Source organism: Pseudopodoces humilis, chromosome 3, assembly GCF_049639895.1.
Source record: "Pseudopodoces humilis isolate 2021_Gansu_Grassland_sample_001 chromosome 3, ASM4963989v1, whole genome shotgun sequence".
NCBI classification, from domain to species: domain Eukaryota; kingdom Metazoa; phylum Chordata; class Aves; order Passeriformes; family Paridae; genus Pseudopodoces; species Pseudopodoces humilis.
Window position 1 is genome coordinate 53,101,196 of NC_142202.1, and position 15,766 is coordinate 53,116,961.

Consider the following 15,766-nt stretch of genomic DNA (forward strand, 5'->3'; position numbering starts at 1 on the left):
AGACTGACTAAAAAAAGCTAATAAGATTGGCAGCAACAAATTAGACAACAGTATAGTACATTTTCCTCACAATAACTATTCTATTGAGATATAAGGACAGCCCTGTAAGACACAGAAATACAAAGTACATGATTATAGATTATTATAAGAGAATTGCAGGACAGTTGGAAAAATTTGTGAGTTTAAAAAAATTGCAGATTTTTTTCTATAGATTAAGTTCTCAACTCAGATCACAAAGTATCTCCATACAGCTCTATTTATTCTGCTGACAGTCATCTCAGTTTGAGATCAAATAAAATTAGAACACTTTTTATAGATTTCTGATCAATCTGTAGTTTCTTTAAATTATTTGCAGAAGTCACACACACACACACACACAAATAGCAGTAGTCTCTATTACATGAATCTAAGAAGCAATCTTGCTATGCAAAGTTGCAAAGAATTTGTCCCTGTTTTCATACTTTCCTAGCTCAAAGAACAAGGTCAACAGATGGTAAAGGCATCACCTTGGGGGAAATGCACCATTCCTCAAATACATATTTATATAATCTGGTTATTTAACATACATATTTACTTAAAGCTGTGTATGATTACATATCTCACCTTGTATTTGGTATGTTTTACTCTGTTGGTTAGAAATCAAATATTTTATACTTCTTCCACTTCAACATTGTAAATAGGTCAAAACAATTTCATATTTTATGAAGATGTTAGAAGAGGCAAAGGGACAACTGTCCTGCCAGAGCATCCCTACACATCTCCCCACTCACATCTGCCTAAGCTTCTTCCAGCCCAGTAAGTTAAACATAACACACTCTGCCTTGTCTTATCGCCTGAGGAACAGGGAACAAGTGCCACCTTCCGTGTCACAAATGAATCATCCACTTTCTTCCCCATTACACCAACTAAAAAAGCCCTGATCAACTGAGCCTTCCGTGACTGCAATTCTTTTCTATTTGCACCATTACAAGTACCCAGGAACCCTCACTGGTCAACATTTTCATAACACATCTAGATTACAGCACTAAAAGGACCTACAAATATATCTCCCATCCAACTTAAATGTTAACTTTATATTAGCTTTAGCTTTACATTTTAATGGCTTCCAGTGCCTATCATGCATAAATACACTTAAGTGAGGTCAAAAAACAGTCTTGACACATTTGGATAACAATAATGACAACAGAGCCCACAAACTTTGATATCTGCCTGCTTGAGTTCAGTGTTTTCACATGTTAGTTAAAATTACAAATGCATTTGCATTTTTTTCTTTTTCTCCCTGAAAATCTTGGAAACTTAACAGCAGAAGCCATGAGCAAACATGTTGATGCTCTAAGTTAAGCAACGTATTTTCATTTTAAGGATCACAAAGTAATCTGAAGAAAGCATGTTTGCATATGGAGCCCAAATTCTTCCAAGAAAAACAAATAAGTTATCTGCTGGGAAAAGCACAAAATGAGACAAAGCTAGTAAGATTACTAGCTCAAAATCACTCAAAGAAAAAATGCCAGACTGAGGAAAACAAACTATTCCAACAAAACATGAAACTTCCCAAGCACTTCTCTCAAAATGAGGGGACTGCTTGAGAGTTTTCAAACTCCTGCACCCATGCACAGACACTTTTAATTGGGTTTGCAACAAAAACACAGCAATTCCTAGGCAGCAATTACTCCGTTCTGAACCTGCCCTTACACTTAAAATAACAAAGGAATAAATGACATTGCTTAACTTTTTTCCTACTATCATAAGTGGGCCACACCTGGAAGTTGTAGCTGCATGAGCCCAGAAATCTTTTCCTTCAGTCACCACAGAAACTAATATAGAAACTTTGCAATTTGTTCTCCTATTTCCAGTAGAAAATTTACATATGAATTACACACCAAATTCCCTTGGTCTAATACACTGAAGTTGCACAATGAAAATACTGCTTCTTCATGATCATCCTTCCCTTGCTATCCTTTTCTGTCTTTACAAAAAAGCCATGCACACCTAAAGCCAACAGCAAGCGTAGTGGTGAGTCTACCTCTTGCCTTGAGTCCACACATGGAAACAGAGATTTGGAAATATATCCTCACATTTCAAAGGATTTTAAGATTCACAGATTTTCTGCCAGACAGGCTCTCTTTTTAGTCACTGCCTTGTGTGTAAGTATTGACACAGTAGTCTGTACCAGTTAAGAAATCATCTGATGCAACTCAGCTGATTTTCAAAAGTCTAAAAAATTGCATATCGTAGCTCACATAAATAACTGATATTCAGGGCTAACTGGAAGACTCAAATACTGATTTTCTATTACTTTTCGTGTTCATTAATCACTATTAGATAAAGAACAAATGAACTCACACAGAGGCTAGAAACAGCACAAGAGTTACTTAGGTGTTTCCCATTACAGAACACAACTCAAACATTGGTTTTGCACTCAAGAACAGAACTGCAAACATTTCATAATCACACCACATATGGGAAATCAAAACAAACCTTACCTTATTTAAAATGGCAATTTTAGTAAAAAAGTCAGGCTATGCTAGTACAGGGTGTAAGGAACCATGCCATCCTCCTTCGGCAGACTTTTCCAAATGCCGCCGTATTCAACTAAGTCTAACTCCACTCTGTTTTGTTTCCCCAGGAGGACCCATTCAGGACCATGTGCTCCTTTTCAGCTGTCAATAAACAGAAGCAGTGAATTCCCCAGCGCTTCACAAAGCTAGTTAGGCATAGCCATTCATTTCTTCAGGAAAACAGGGCATTGATTTCAGCAAATTCCCAGGGAGCAGCTACAACAAAGGGATCAAAGACCCACCTCCTTTCCTGCCTGGCTTTGGCCGGCTGGGTTGAGAGGAGCAGCAACAGGTTTCCCCAAGAGCGGGCTCTGTCCCCACCGACTGCTGTACGCTCCATTCACACCCATCGCCTTCCTACATTCCTGGGACAGCCCCCAGCGCTAACCGTGACAAACCCCTACATTCAGGCAGCATAATATACTGCACACTAGTTCATCCAAGGATAAAAAGAAAAACAAGCTCCAAGGGAAGTCTGCTGCTTCCCCGACCAGCCGAGCCTCAGTAGCTGACAGACTTCGCATAAACGTGGGGTTTTTTTTTTTAGCTTCTCCATCTAAATCAGAGAAACGCTTGCTACCTCAAATTCATGGTGCTGAAACGTCTCTGGAATGTTGGCTTTTCTGATTTATTTCCACAAGCTTGAAGACTTAGCTGCTGGAGTTTGAGGTCTAGCTGCAGCAACCCTTGTATTGTGCAACCATGATATTTTCTTTGTGCAATTTGCCCTGGACTTCAGCGGGGTTTTCTTCTAAGGAATTTAAGGGGGTTTGTTCTAGTTTGGTTAGGATTTTTACTTTTTAAATTATACATCTTGTCTTCATTACTGTAACCTGGAACAAGACTTTCAATGCTAAAATTTGACCTTGTATTGAACCAAGCATTAGCAAAAGACAATGTCATGGTCAAGCTTAAGGACTGGTGGTTAGACTACATGTCTACTGCTAAACAGGAAGAGACAGAGATCTGGTGCTGAGACCACCTGGCACCAGCTCCATGTGTTTAAATGCTCCTCATCTCCTCTTTTCCCCCACAAACAGTTTGGTTATATCCAAATTCCTTACCTGGAACACAGTCGGGTAGATATTATCCCTCACACACACCCTAGTGTTTGTTGCTTGTTAGTATAAACTAGTACTGAGCTCATAGGCTGGCCCTGCAATATTTATTTATATAGATACAGACATAAAGATCTGAAGTCAATTCACACCTGTACAAATTTGCCATGTCATTCTTTAGCATTCTCCTGTGCACTGACGTTTCACCAAGGCACTATCCGGCCGTCACAAACACCCACCAGCTAGAACCTCAAAGTTCCCTCAGCACAGGTACTGCCTCCGGGCTACTAACACATCTCCAAGTTAGAAGACAAATGTCTATCCCACTAACATGAGCAAGTACCACAGGACCTGACACAGAACAAGCAGTGCAGTGCTGAGAAGACCAAGGACAGGTGGTAGGGATGACTGCTCACTGCGCAGAAGATAGCTGAGAACACAAGAAAATACAGAACTGCAGAATTATTGAAGTTGCAGGAGACCTGTAATGATCAACTAGCCCAGACTCTTGCTGAATGCAGGCCCTTTAATAGCATTACCCAGGGCCTTGTCAAGCTGTATCTCGAATACTTCCAGTGAGAGCAACTCTACCACTTCCCTGGGCAGCCTATTTCAATGTTTGATCAATCCCCCATTGAAAATGTCCCTTGCATCCACAAGTATCTCCCCTGAAGCAACTTGAGGCCATTGCCTCTTGTCCTGTTGAAGTGCATGCCTGGGGAAAGGCTGCTTCCAACTCCTGTTCCATAACCACCATTTTTGTACTGAAAGACCATGACTAGATCCCCTTGAGCCTTCTCTTCTTTGAGCAGAACACACCTAAATCTTTCAGCCTCTACTCAAGTGACAACTTCTTTAACACCCTGATCATTAGGGAGACCATGAGAAAGGCACTGTTGCTGAGCTGAAAAAAAGACAAATGAAACTGCCAGGGCATAAAATTGCTAAAACAGACAAACATCTGAGTACAGTTGAGTAGTCTTGACCACGACCCCTGTGCTGTCACCCTGCCCTCTGCTTTCTTTAATATTTCACTCCTGATAACAGTTTTGCCTGTTGCATACAATACAGTCAGGCATATTACATTCCTTATTTTAGAGTTCTCTCTGTATCTTAAGGACATTTAAGCATGCTCCAAAATTGTCATATTCCATAAAAAAAAAAAAAAAAACATTTTAACAAATAACTTGATCTCCACATATAAAAAAAACCCAGTCCTGTTTTCTTTGTTCCTCTAAGGATGTACCGAAGAATGATAAAATGTGTCTGAAATTTCCCTCTCGTATCGCACAGTTTGCAGCTGGGCAGGCCTGGGAGGCAATGATTTAAAAAGGCAGCTGAGACACTGGAACGACTCCAAAAGAACGCATGTAGATCAGATCAATAAGCAGAAAAAATGTGCTTTATGCTTCAGATAACTTAAGCTGGAACAAGAGAGTGCAAGTATTGGGGAAACGTGGGCAGCAAAGTATAAGCATATACCACTTGTCTGTTAAGAAGGACAAATAATAGTGATAAGGCAGGAGATTTGGATGTGACTGGGATAATCATGTCTTGGAAGGAGTTAAATTCACAAAATGATTAAAAAACCCCAAGCACATCACTCTAGTAATCTGGGATAGTATTTGTGCCAAAGATAGATAAAACATTTTAGACAGAATGGCAATTTTAAATCTCAATGAACCAGTCTGTTCTTATATTTGAGCCAGATTTTTACAATTTTACTCACATTAAGTCATGCTTTATTCCAAGAATAATCCCGTTGATTATAATGGTAATATTGTTCCACAGATATCTCAGAAGAAACACAAATGTAAAAGCAGACTTTATACTTCAGATGAAAGGCATCAATCATGAGTACATCTGGGAATCCCATAAAAACATATGGTACAAAAACATCACTGTGGGATGATGGAAATGTACTTACAGAGCAGGTCTGTGGACATGTTTACAGATCAGGCAAAGGAAACCTACACAAAATAATGAAAAAAGAATTATCAGTTTCCTGAACTAGGACCATTCATGTTTATATCTAATGCTAATAATCACATGCACAGTCTTTTAGTTCTTTAGGAAATGAGGAAAACATATCTACAGAAATCTAAAAAGGAAGAGCTTCAGTTTGTAGAGGAAAAGAAAAACTGATTCCACTTCACACACCATGTAAACAGACAATATTAATGTAATGCATTTTAATTAAGAACAGTTCACTGTATTCCACATCTTCATTAACTTCTATTATTATGTATTTTCCAGGCATCAATTACAACAGAATTTTCAAGCATCATGTATTTTACCCCACTGCACGCTATTCTATGTTTAAGCCTGATATTTCTAACAGTCCCAACCCTCACAGAGTCAAAAAGAATATTAACCAAAGATATGGCAAGACATTTTATTTGCACTCTTGAAGGACTTCTGGAGACTTTTGGTTTTCTGCTGAAAAAGAAAACCATCTTGTTTCCTTCCCATTCATCTGCTGGTTTTTGACTGAAATTTTACTATAAGCACATTGGAGTAGAGTCTGAGTTTTCTGTAGCTGTCTGAGCAATCCCCAACACACGGGTATCACAATGACTCAATAAGGCTACTTGGAGCTATAGAAATATTAATGCATTTATTAGTAAAGAAACACACAAATAACAGTACAAATCACATCAGTGTACGCCATTTAATGTCCTGTATAAATCAAGCAGTTTTAAGGCAGTGTTTAAAGGGGAGTGTGTGTGTATGAATTAGGGTGAATGAAAGATGCTCAATAAGACCAAGTGCCGGGTCCTGCCCTTGGGTCACAACAACCCCAGGCAGCACTTCAGGCTTGGGGAAGAGCAGCTGGGAAGTGGCCTGGCAGAAAAGGACCTGAGGGTGCTGGTCAACAGCAGCTGAACAAGAGCCAGCTGCGCCCAGGTGGCCAAGAAGGCCAATGGCATCCTGGCCTGGATCAGCAATAGTGTGGCCAGCAGGAGCAGAGCAGGGATTGTGCCCCTGAACTTGGCACTGGTGAGGCCACACCTTGAGTCTTGTGATCAGTTCTGGCCCCTCACTGCAGGAAGGACATTGAGGGGCTGGAGTGTCCAGAGAAGGGAAACAGAGCTGGTGAAGGGTCTGGACAACAAGGCTGTTGAGGAGCAGCTGAGGGAACTGGGTTTGTTTAGCTTGGGGAAAAGGTAGCTCGGGGGGACCTTATGACTCTGTACACACACCCTGAAAGGAGGTTGTAGCCAGGGGGGATTAGTCTCTTCTCCCAAGTAACAAGGGACAGAACAAGATGAAATGCCCTCAAGCTGTGCCAAGAGAGGTTTAGGCTGTGTATTAGGAAAAAAATCTTCATCGAGAGAGTTGTCAAGCACTGGAACAGAGTGCCATGGGAATATCCCATTCCTGTGGATATTTTAAAAACATGTAGATACGGCGCTTAGAGATATCGCAGTGCTGGGTTAATGGCTGAAGTGATGATCTGAAGGGTCTTTTCCAACCTAAACTATTCAATGATTCTATGAAAATCTGACTCTGATGGAGACAACAGTATTTTGTTAATGACTGAAATGGGCCAATAAAAACTACATTTTTAAAAATACAGTGATAGTAAGATACTTCCAAATTAATTGGAGCTGGTTGCAAGAACTGAGTTGTGCTGTGAGAAAGCTGCAGTACATGGGCCCACATACTAGAGGGACATTCAGTGAGTCCTCTTTCCAGATAAAAACAGGCATGCTGACAGCAGGTTTCCTGAGCAGCAAGTGTCCTAGTCCGATTTCCATCATCCAGAAAACACTTTATTTCTGAAAAAAATCTACTCTGCAGTTTGACGCCATCCTGGCTGAGAGCAAGACTCTTGTCTGTGGTGTTTATTTCTAAAAATATAGCCCTTGCAGAGGGAACAGTGGACTTTAATGGCATCCATATGTGACTGTACACGCATCAGCCTTTGTCATCCCCAGAAACAGCAGGCTACATGTTATCACTGTCAAAGCAATGCCATCAACTAATAGAGATTTCATTCCCCCCACTGAATAACTAGATTCATGATAAAATTATTTAATTGTGCTGGCATTCAATCTGCAGGGCAATTACCTGATAAACCAGCACAACACAAGCTCTTCCCTCCCATACGGTTTGAGTCATTAGTATACCTTCCTTGTCACACATCTGGTCTGCAGCACTCTCCAGAGAAAGCGCAGCCTCAGTCCATGCCCTCCCTGCCCCCCCCACATCCTCCATCCAGCCTTGTTACAGTGACACTGTGGTCCATGAACACCCCCATAAAGGTTTGTTGGAGTTGTTCTATGATGTCATTTTGGAGGTAAATCACCACAGTATTTTTCTCCACAGGCCACTGACACCTGAGAAATTTTTCCCACTGTACAATTCTATGATGAAACAGTGTTAGCAACAGCAACCCCAAATGCCCAAGTCCATCCCTTGGGAAGGGCACAGAAACTACAGCCCAAGAAGGAACACCTCTGTGAAGGCACCCCTGTCACTGCAACACTACCCACTCGCATGACACAGGAACAGCAGGCGCACCACCACAAGGAACTGCTCCTCTTCCAACAGCTGGTTCCAACCTTATCTCTGACAGGGTGAGGATAAGTACAACAAAGTGTATTTGCAGGGGCAGGGAAGTTTAAGTAGAACCACAGACTCCTTCATAAGCTATGCCAGCTCTTACCCGCAGTTATCCTCAACATGGACCCAGAACTGCCTGTCATCCTAGCTACACAAAACCATAACATAAATCCCTCTCCTTCTTCAAGGGTATGAGGGCACCCCTTGTGCAGTGTATTGCCCATGACCAAGGGGGTCCAACACACACAGAGCTGTGGCAGCCACACATACTGTGCCAAGGAGACACAGTGCCTTGTCGCTTCTGGCCACAGCAGTCACTTGTCCATCTAAACTCAGGTGGCTGGCCATGTCCCACATTGACCTTTAGATGAAGTGTTGTAGGTATATTGGCCAAATTTGCTGTGCTGCCCACACAGTCAAAAGAAGTTGTTTGCAGTTGCTCTTAAGTATCCTCCTTTCTCATCAATGAATGGGCAGAAGAGGAAGAGGAGTAGGGGATGTTTCCCATACATCAAAACTGCAGCCTTGAAAATGTGAGGCAAAGCCTAATGAGGTTTTTACAGGCTTTCAGGTATCAGGAAAAGAGCTTTTTCATTCAGGTTGAGGAGGACTTGATGGGTTGAGTATAGTAGATGGTTAACAGTCAAGAGATAGCAAAGCAGTGATTACAGGCACTTTGAATGATGGAAACTTCAATGCTTTGTGGAGGTGGAAAGTGGTTTGTACCCGTTAGAGGAAGTGGAGATGGGTTCTGCACTGCCTAGAAGGACATGTCACAGTGTATTTTGTGTAAGAGCCAGGATTTTAGGGTTTGGGTTATTTTCAGTTGCTCTACCATTGCAAGAAATTCACAGACTATGCATTTTATGTTTTATAAGTGATTCTAGTGGGCACGCTGTGGGGATGTATGACTCAGAATAGATATATATGATGGTGGTGGGACTGCTCTGAGATGTCCAGAGTCCACAGTGGGAAAGGCAATGCTCTGTTCTGGTGCAGAAGGCATGGAAGCAATGAAACAGGCAGCAGTTTACAGGTATGGTTCATGAGGGGGACCTACAGCGAGGATCAAGGTCACTGTTACACCAGAGGAAATGTGACTTCCACAAGGAAATGCACAGAAAGGAAAACCAGCCTGCACAGGACCTAGGGGGCTGTTCATGATGAACAAGACATCCGTGAAGGCTGCCAGGAATGGCCTTGATAACTTCCTTGTTCACCAGTGGTTCACACTGGGAGGCAGCAAGAAGGGCAGCAAAGACTCCACCTACTACAGCTGCTGCAGGTCACCACAGAGTTCTAGGAGGATGACAAGGTTTCACCAGAAAGCACTTGTTTCCCTGGCCTTGAAGCTCATTTTTACCACAGACAACAAATTCCATGGCAAGAGAAGAGAGGAAACTGCTGTGTGAAAGACCTTTGCAATGTCTGCAACATAAGACTACAACGTTTTGTTCAAGACAGCTGCCCTGCATATAACACTCAAGGATTCTCACGTGGGTTCATGTGACAGCTCATCCACGGACCTCTCTTTCAGAACATGTACATCTATCTTCCCTGGCATTATGCCACAGAAAGCCAAGGGAAAAGCAGGCCCAGATGTGAGAAAAGTCATAAGTGGCAGCAACAGAAAAAGCTATCACACTGTGGGTACCCTCGTGCTTCTAACACGATGCCGTCTGTAGATAACAAGAGAACACACTGCCTGCAAAAAGAGACCTCTGCCATGCAGAGACAAAGACCTGGATCAGATATTCTGAATCAGGAGCCCACTGTGAGTTGAGACATGGCTGCTTCTGCCTCCACCGAGTCCTCAGAGGTTATCACAGAATTGCTTACATTGCTTTCCACATAAAAACAATGTCCAAAAACAATGACAACTGTCAACACAGGCATGCTCTTTGTACTGATCTGACATTACACAGCCCCCAAATACACCTCAGTTTCATGCTGCCCACCAAAGAGGCACGAGTTAACCAATCACCAAAAGACTAATCTCACAATGTGAAGTCACCTGTCCACCTTACTCATGTAGCTGAAAAGGAATACTGCTATTCCTTGGATACTCAGAAGAATGCCCAGCACAACTCATTTATAGATTCACAACAGCCTCATGTAAGTGACATTGTTGTCTAAGTACCTTTTATCATATTTTAACCAAGTAAAGGTAAAACATAAGTAAACATTTTTTCAATACATCCATGGTAAGTAATGAAGTTGCAGATGTCTAAAATTCACAAGCAGAGGTGTGACAGGAAAACCACACTTAACCTACTTACACTGAGATTAAATCAGGAAGGACTCTCTTTCTGCTGGCACCGCAGAAATCAGTTGCTGGGGTCTAACATTCAGCACACCTGATGACTCAGGTTGCAATCCCTCAGAAGAAAACACCTTCAGGAGACAACACATCTATCACATGGCATTAGCATTCCACTAGTGTCCCTACTTGTGTTCTTTTGGCTACTGCTAGTGCTTGTGCTGGGCTAACTGCTGACATAGTTTTTCTCCCAAATTCATGAACAGGAAAGAAAATCATAAAGATGTAGGAATTACTTAAGATTGACAGAGAATTAACAGGGAAAAATTAATATGCATGGCCAAAATCTTCATCTAAAGAAACTTACACAGATTTTCTGAAGTTTGTGTTGGTCCCACATGTACCTCAATATCAGGATTTACTGCATACTAAGTACAACTCATCGAACATGATTTGTTTGATGTCACTGATCAACAGTGACTTTCTGTGCATTTTTAATCTACCACATGTAAAGTCCCTCACTGGCAAAATAGATGAAATTATAAATCACTTTATTTATAACATAAAATAGTAATAATTTGTACTTTTACAATTACTTGAGGTTTTTTTCAAGTCATGGTATTATTTTATAGTTACAAAAGAGAAAAATTGTGTCACCATCATCTCTTTCTTTATGTACAGGATTCTGCATCTTTCCCTTGATTAAGCAAAAAATCTTGTGTGGTACAACACATGAAAGCTTGTGTCCACAATCCAGAAATTTGGCTTTCTAATATTGCAGAAGCTCCCTAAGTAAGTCTTATTTGTGAATGTAAAAAATAAGGAAAACCCAAAATTATAAATGTAATGTCTTTCTCTTTTACAAAGGTAAAAGAGCTGTACAAAATGTGTGAGTGGACAAAAGTCATGTTCTCAAGAATGTTTTCTCTAATGTATTTACTAAAGATATTTTGTATACCTTCATGATAATGTTGTAAATTGTGTTTACAGTCACACAGACACCATACAAATACATAAGCTGGTCCTGCTGCTGAAGGAAACTTTATAACTATATACACATTTCCACAGATTAAATGCCATAGTATGCAAGCAACCAAGAGACCTGTCAGTTCCCAGTGACATCAAGAGTCATCCCATTGAAAATTTTTTGATCCCTTGGCTAATATTTCAGCAAAGATATACCGAGCATTAAATTTGGATACACAAAAAGGTCCTGCCTTACCATTCCCTCCACCAACCAATCAGTATTCTAACATGGTTATGATCACCTCAACATGTAGCATCAACAAATACGTTCCACACACAGGCACATAATCTATCCAAGTCTGTTTTCAGTTTAAAGCAAAAAAAACCCCTATTTTCATTAAAAGTAAATACATCTTATATCCTCTGCCCTGATACCAGAAACCCAAAGACCAACAAATCCCACTCCATGTTTCAAAGCAAATTCTCTCTGTTCTGAAATATGGCACTGTCTCTCACTGTATTTTCCCAGCCTGTATCACTTGACACTGGTCTATTTTGGTCAGCAAAAGACCTGCTGCAGACAAGGCATCAAACACAGGTCTCTGCCCATCTCCAGTGCCCTGATAACAAGAAAAGCCATTATATAGAACTTTAAAAAAGAGATAGTAACAGAAGGGAGACAAACTCCTGGGGAAAGATACCAAACGGCATCTCATGCCAGCCTGCCTTTCTGAGGGCTGCTCTTGTTTGGCTTTGCAAAGCACTCAGAATTTTGACTGCGATCCAGCAAAGCAATTCTGCATTTCCCATGTTTCCCACCACTGACTTGCAGGGAACTATTTGTACACATGAAGACAAACCTACACTTCATATTTTGCTGGGTCAGGATCAAGGCACCAATCATCTTCCTGGATCCTTATTTTCTTATGAGAATTGGATAAAATGAGCTAAAAAAAATAAATCTTGTAAGTGTGAGCTTTAGAAAGCCTCAAGACCCAGGAACATTCCTAAAATAATTTGCATTCCACAGCAGCAGGGCAAAACCATTTCCATTTCAATGAGCCCTTTGGAGAGGACTCTGGTCTACTGGCTGAAACTCAGGACTGAACCCCAGCATAAAATAAACATCAAACCCACTTGCACAAGGTCGCGTGAAAAAGCACTTTTTCCTGTTCTCCCTCGATACCTTGGCTAAACTCTTTTTCATTACTTCAAGCCTGCATCCCAACACTTATTTCAAGAAAGGCACTGCCATTCCTCTGTTGGACAGACTGGTCAGCAGGGACATCTCCTGTCCTTTCCTGCATCATCCTCAAGCAGCTGTCTCCCAAGAGCCAACAAGTCTGTGTCTTCAAAGAATGTTTGACAAAAACCTGGGTTTTAGCACTCACTTCTTTCATACGTTTGATACAAATAACACACACTAGCAGCTGAAAACTTTCCAAATGTGGTGAGCAAAACCCACAGCGGAATCAGACAAACACACAAGTTCCCACACCATGTAACAGTCACTGCCCTGCCCAGAGAGGGGGATACACATTTAGCCAGTACTTTGGCAATGTCAGTAAATTTCAGGAAATCATAAAAACAGATTTGTCATCTAGAAGCCAACACCTTACCTCACACATCTTGCTTAGATTACGGTAATCTAAAACCTCCCACCCTCAAAATGCTCACAAACTTGCACCTTATCTACGACACATGCAACCTAAGCACTACTGCAATAAGGTGATGCAGTGTGCAATGTTGCTGCTATATCATAAAAACACATTCAAATCATTTGGTTAAATTCCACTTCTCAGTTTTGCTCACTCTCATACACTTTCAGCAGTTTTAAATCTCAATGCTGTGAGATGATACTTCACTCAGAAACTTGTGAGGAAGTTTTACCTGAAAAAGGATTTTGGGTCAAGAATATTGGCATTTTTCAGTTATTTTAGATGCAAAGTGATCTTCACAGTGATTCCAAGGGGCTTAGCAGCTTAGTTTCTTTAGTTGCTTCATAAAAGCCAGATGTCTCTATACATAAATTATGTAGCAAAGCATAATTAATGCTCTTCCACAATATGCCTTGCTGTTTGTTAACAGCTTCTTGGCTAAGTAGAAATGTTTTCTTTTTCCCTCCACTCCCAAAGGCCTCATACTTCGGAGATTTGCTTGAGCTGCCTGAAGTAGGCAATGATAACACAAATACATCCTTATAACTCTGAAGCATAAGCAAAGTTTTCACTAAGAACTTAATACTCAAGGCAGAGAGACAGCAGGGCTGATTTGTTTTAATTAATGCAACAAGACTTATACTGGGTAACGGCTGCCTGCCACATCGCTCCATTTGTTTGCTTCAACCTGCAAGCTCACATTTCCTTCAGACAGCAGCTGGACCTGTCAATGGCAAACTCAGCAGCAATACCCCCCACATCCTTTCCTCCTGCTCACACATGTGGACTGGCTGGAGCAGGATACTGCATGGAAAACGCAAGCTACTGCTGCATACACTACAGAGGCAAGGGGCAATTATTAGAAATAATTTACTGAAATTAGCCATCATATTAATCGTCAGGGACTGATTCTATGGGAACTAAACTGTAACTTAAGGAATGATTTCTTACTGCCTTTTCTTAAAAGGTATGCTTGTTTTAGTGGTTGTATTTTCATAGTAGTGCCTAGAATGCCTACAGTGCACAACTCTGATAATATCCAAATGCTCCAAATGGCACATACATGCTTTAATAATGAAAGCTACACTTGTTCCTAAATATTACTTGGCTGTTCCCTTAATTTTTCCTTTGGTTATCAAACCATCTGATGACTCCAAAAATCTGCAAATTGTGGCTCACAGATTACTGTTGAATAAAAGCAGATATAGATGCAGACTATTCATATTCAGCCCTGTAACCTGTTTCTCAGGTAAAAGAGAGATAAAATGTTGCTACCCACTATCAACCTCTTGTTGACAATTGTTCTCACATATTGACAACTGGTAACACAGACTCATAACTGGACTCCTGCCTTTCCAAGGTCTGGACTGGAACTGCACGGTATACAAACCTGTTTTGGATTCTGTGCCACTTCTTACACATTACTCAAACAAGAAGCCAAAAAAATGTGGCATTACATGCACAGTGTTCATGCTTGTTTAAAATTTCATCCTGCAGGGCAATCTTGTTCTACTGTTTCATCCAGCAAAACTGAAACTTGAATAAATTAAAAGAGACTGTCTCTTCTCTAGACAAGGTTCTTTTTTTCAGTGAAAGAGAGCACGAAAGGAATTATGGAAACAGAATAACAAGGTCAGCGATGTAGAGACTGGTAAAGGAAGAGCCACTACTTCCACAGAATGACAAAAAAAACTTAAAAACAAGTGACCATTAATTCCCCTGTCAATACCAAATAAAGAGCTTGGAATATGGTGCACCATAGATTAATGAATGCCAAGTGCAGACTGATATAAAATACACCTTGTATTTCAGCAGTTTGGCAATTTTACTGCAGTCACTTGTCTGTATGCCAATTTTTCAGAGACAGCCTTGGAACCTGATTAATTTCTCCATGTGCTCTAGCAACAGAGGCAAAGAACACATTTCTTCATTTAAAAGTCATCCTGTCATAGAAAAGTTACAATAATGTAGAAAAAAAACAAGATAAGTGATCTCTAACCTTTTATTAAAATTCACCAAGAGGTCACTTGTCTTCATTTCTTCACTCAGTTGCATGACCTCTTCAACTCTGACTTTTGAAACATCCATTCAGTATGGTTCTGTGAGTTAATGAAAAATAACCTGAAAGAACTCAGATGTTTGGCATTTTCACCCCAAGTTACCAGAAGGCTGGTTTAGTAATTTATAAAAACCTACATGAACATATTCTGACAGATGTTGATATAGCATGTGAGGTCTGCAAGTGGAAGAACTTAGAGTTATCTGAAAGTGCCCACTATCAAATATTTGGATGTTTTCTGTCAACAGCTGCCAAACTGTATTCTACTTGTTGCACTGTAACATTCTGATCGGCAACATCTACTACATTCTTAATAACAAACTAACAGGTTTCTAATAAATGGTTGCTAATGACTTGCAACCACTGACAGCCATATTCACATTGGGAGAATCCATATGCTTCAAGAGTCACTGCTCTGCTGGGACAAACTGAAGGCACAGGTCACACTCTCCACAGTCATGTTGTCTTAAGTTGTTCCATAAACTCTGTGGATTCAACTTTGGAAAAATACCCTTGTCAAAAGACATGATATTAAAATAAAAATTTACTGCAATTTCAGATTCTGGGACCCAAATATATTATTGAAAGTATTACAGCAACCATAACACCCAAGCAGATGTGTGACAATTTTTGCTCTC

General features: G+C 40.6%; 1 protein-coding gene across 1 annotated transcript in view; it reads right to left on the reverse strand.

Annotated features, from left to right (window-relative positions):
• Positions 1-15,766, reverse strand: part of PLAGL1 (PLAG1 like zinc finger 1) — a 47,613-nt gene that overhangs the window by 24,692 nt on the left and 7,155 nt on the right. Inside the window, exon 2 of the mRNA XM_088053313.1 lies at positions 5,544-5,588. Within this exon, the coding sequence (XP_087909439.1) occupies positions 5,544-5,562 (19 nt within the window). The 5' untranslated portion in view covers positions 5,563-5,588. The remainder of the gene's footprint in view (positions 1-5,543; positions 5,589-15,766) is intronic.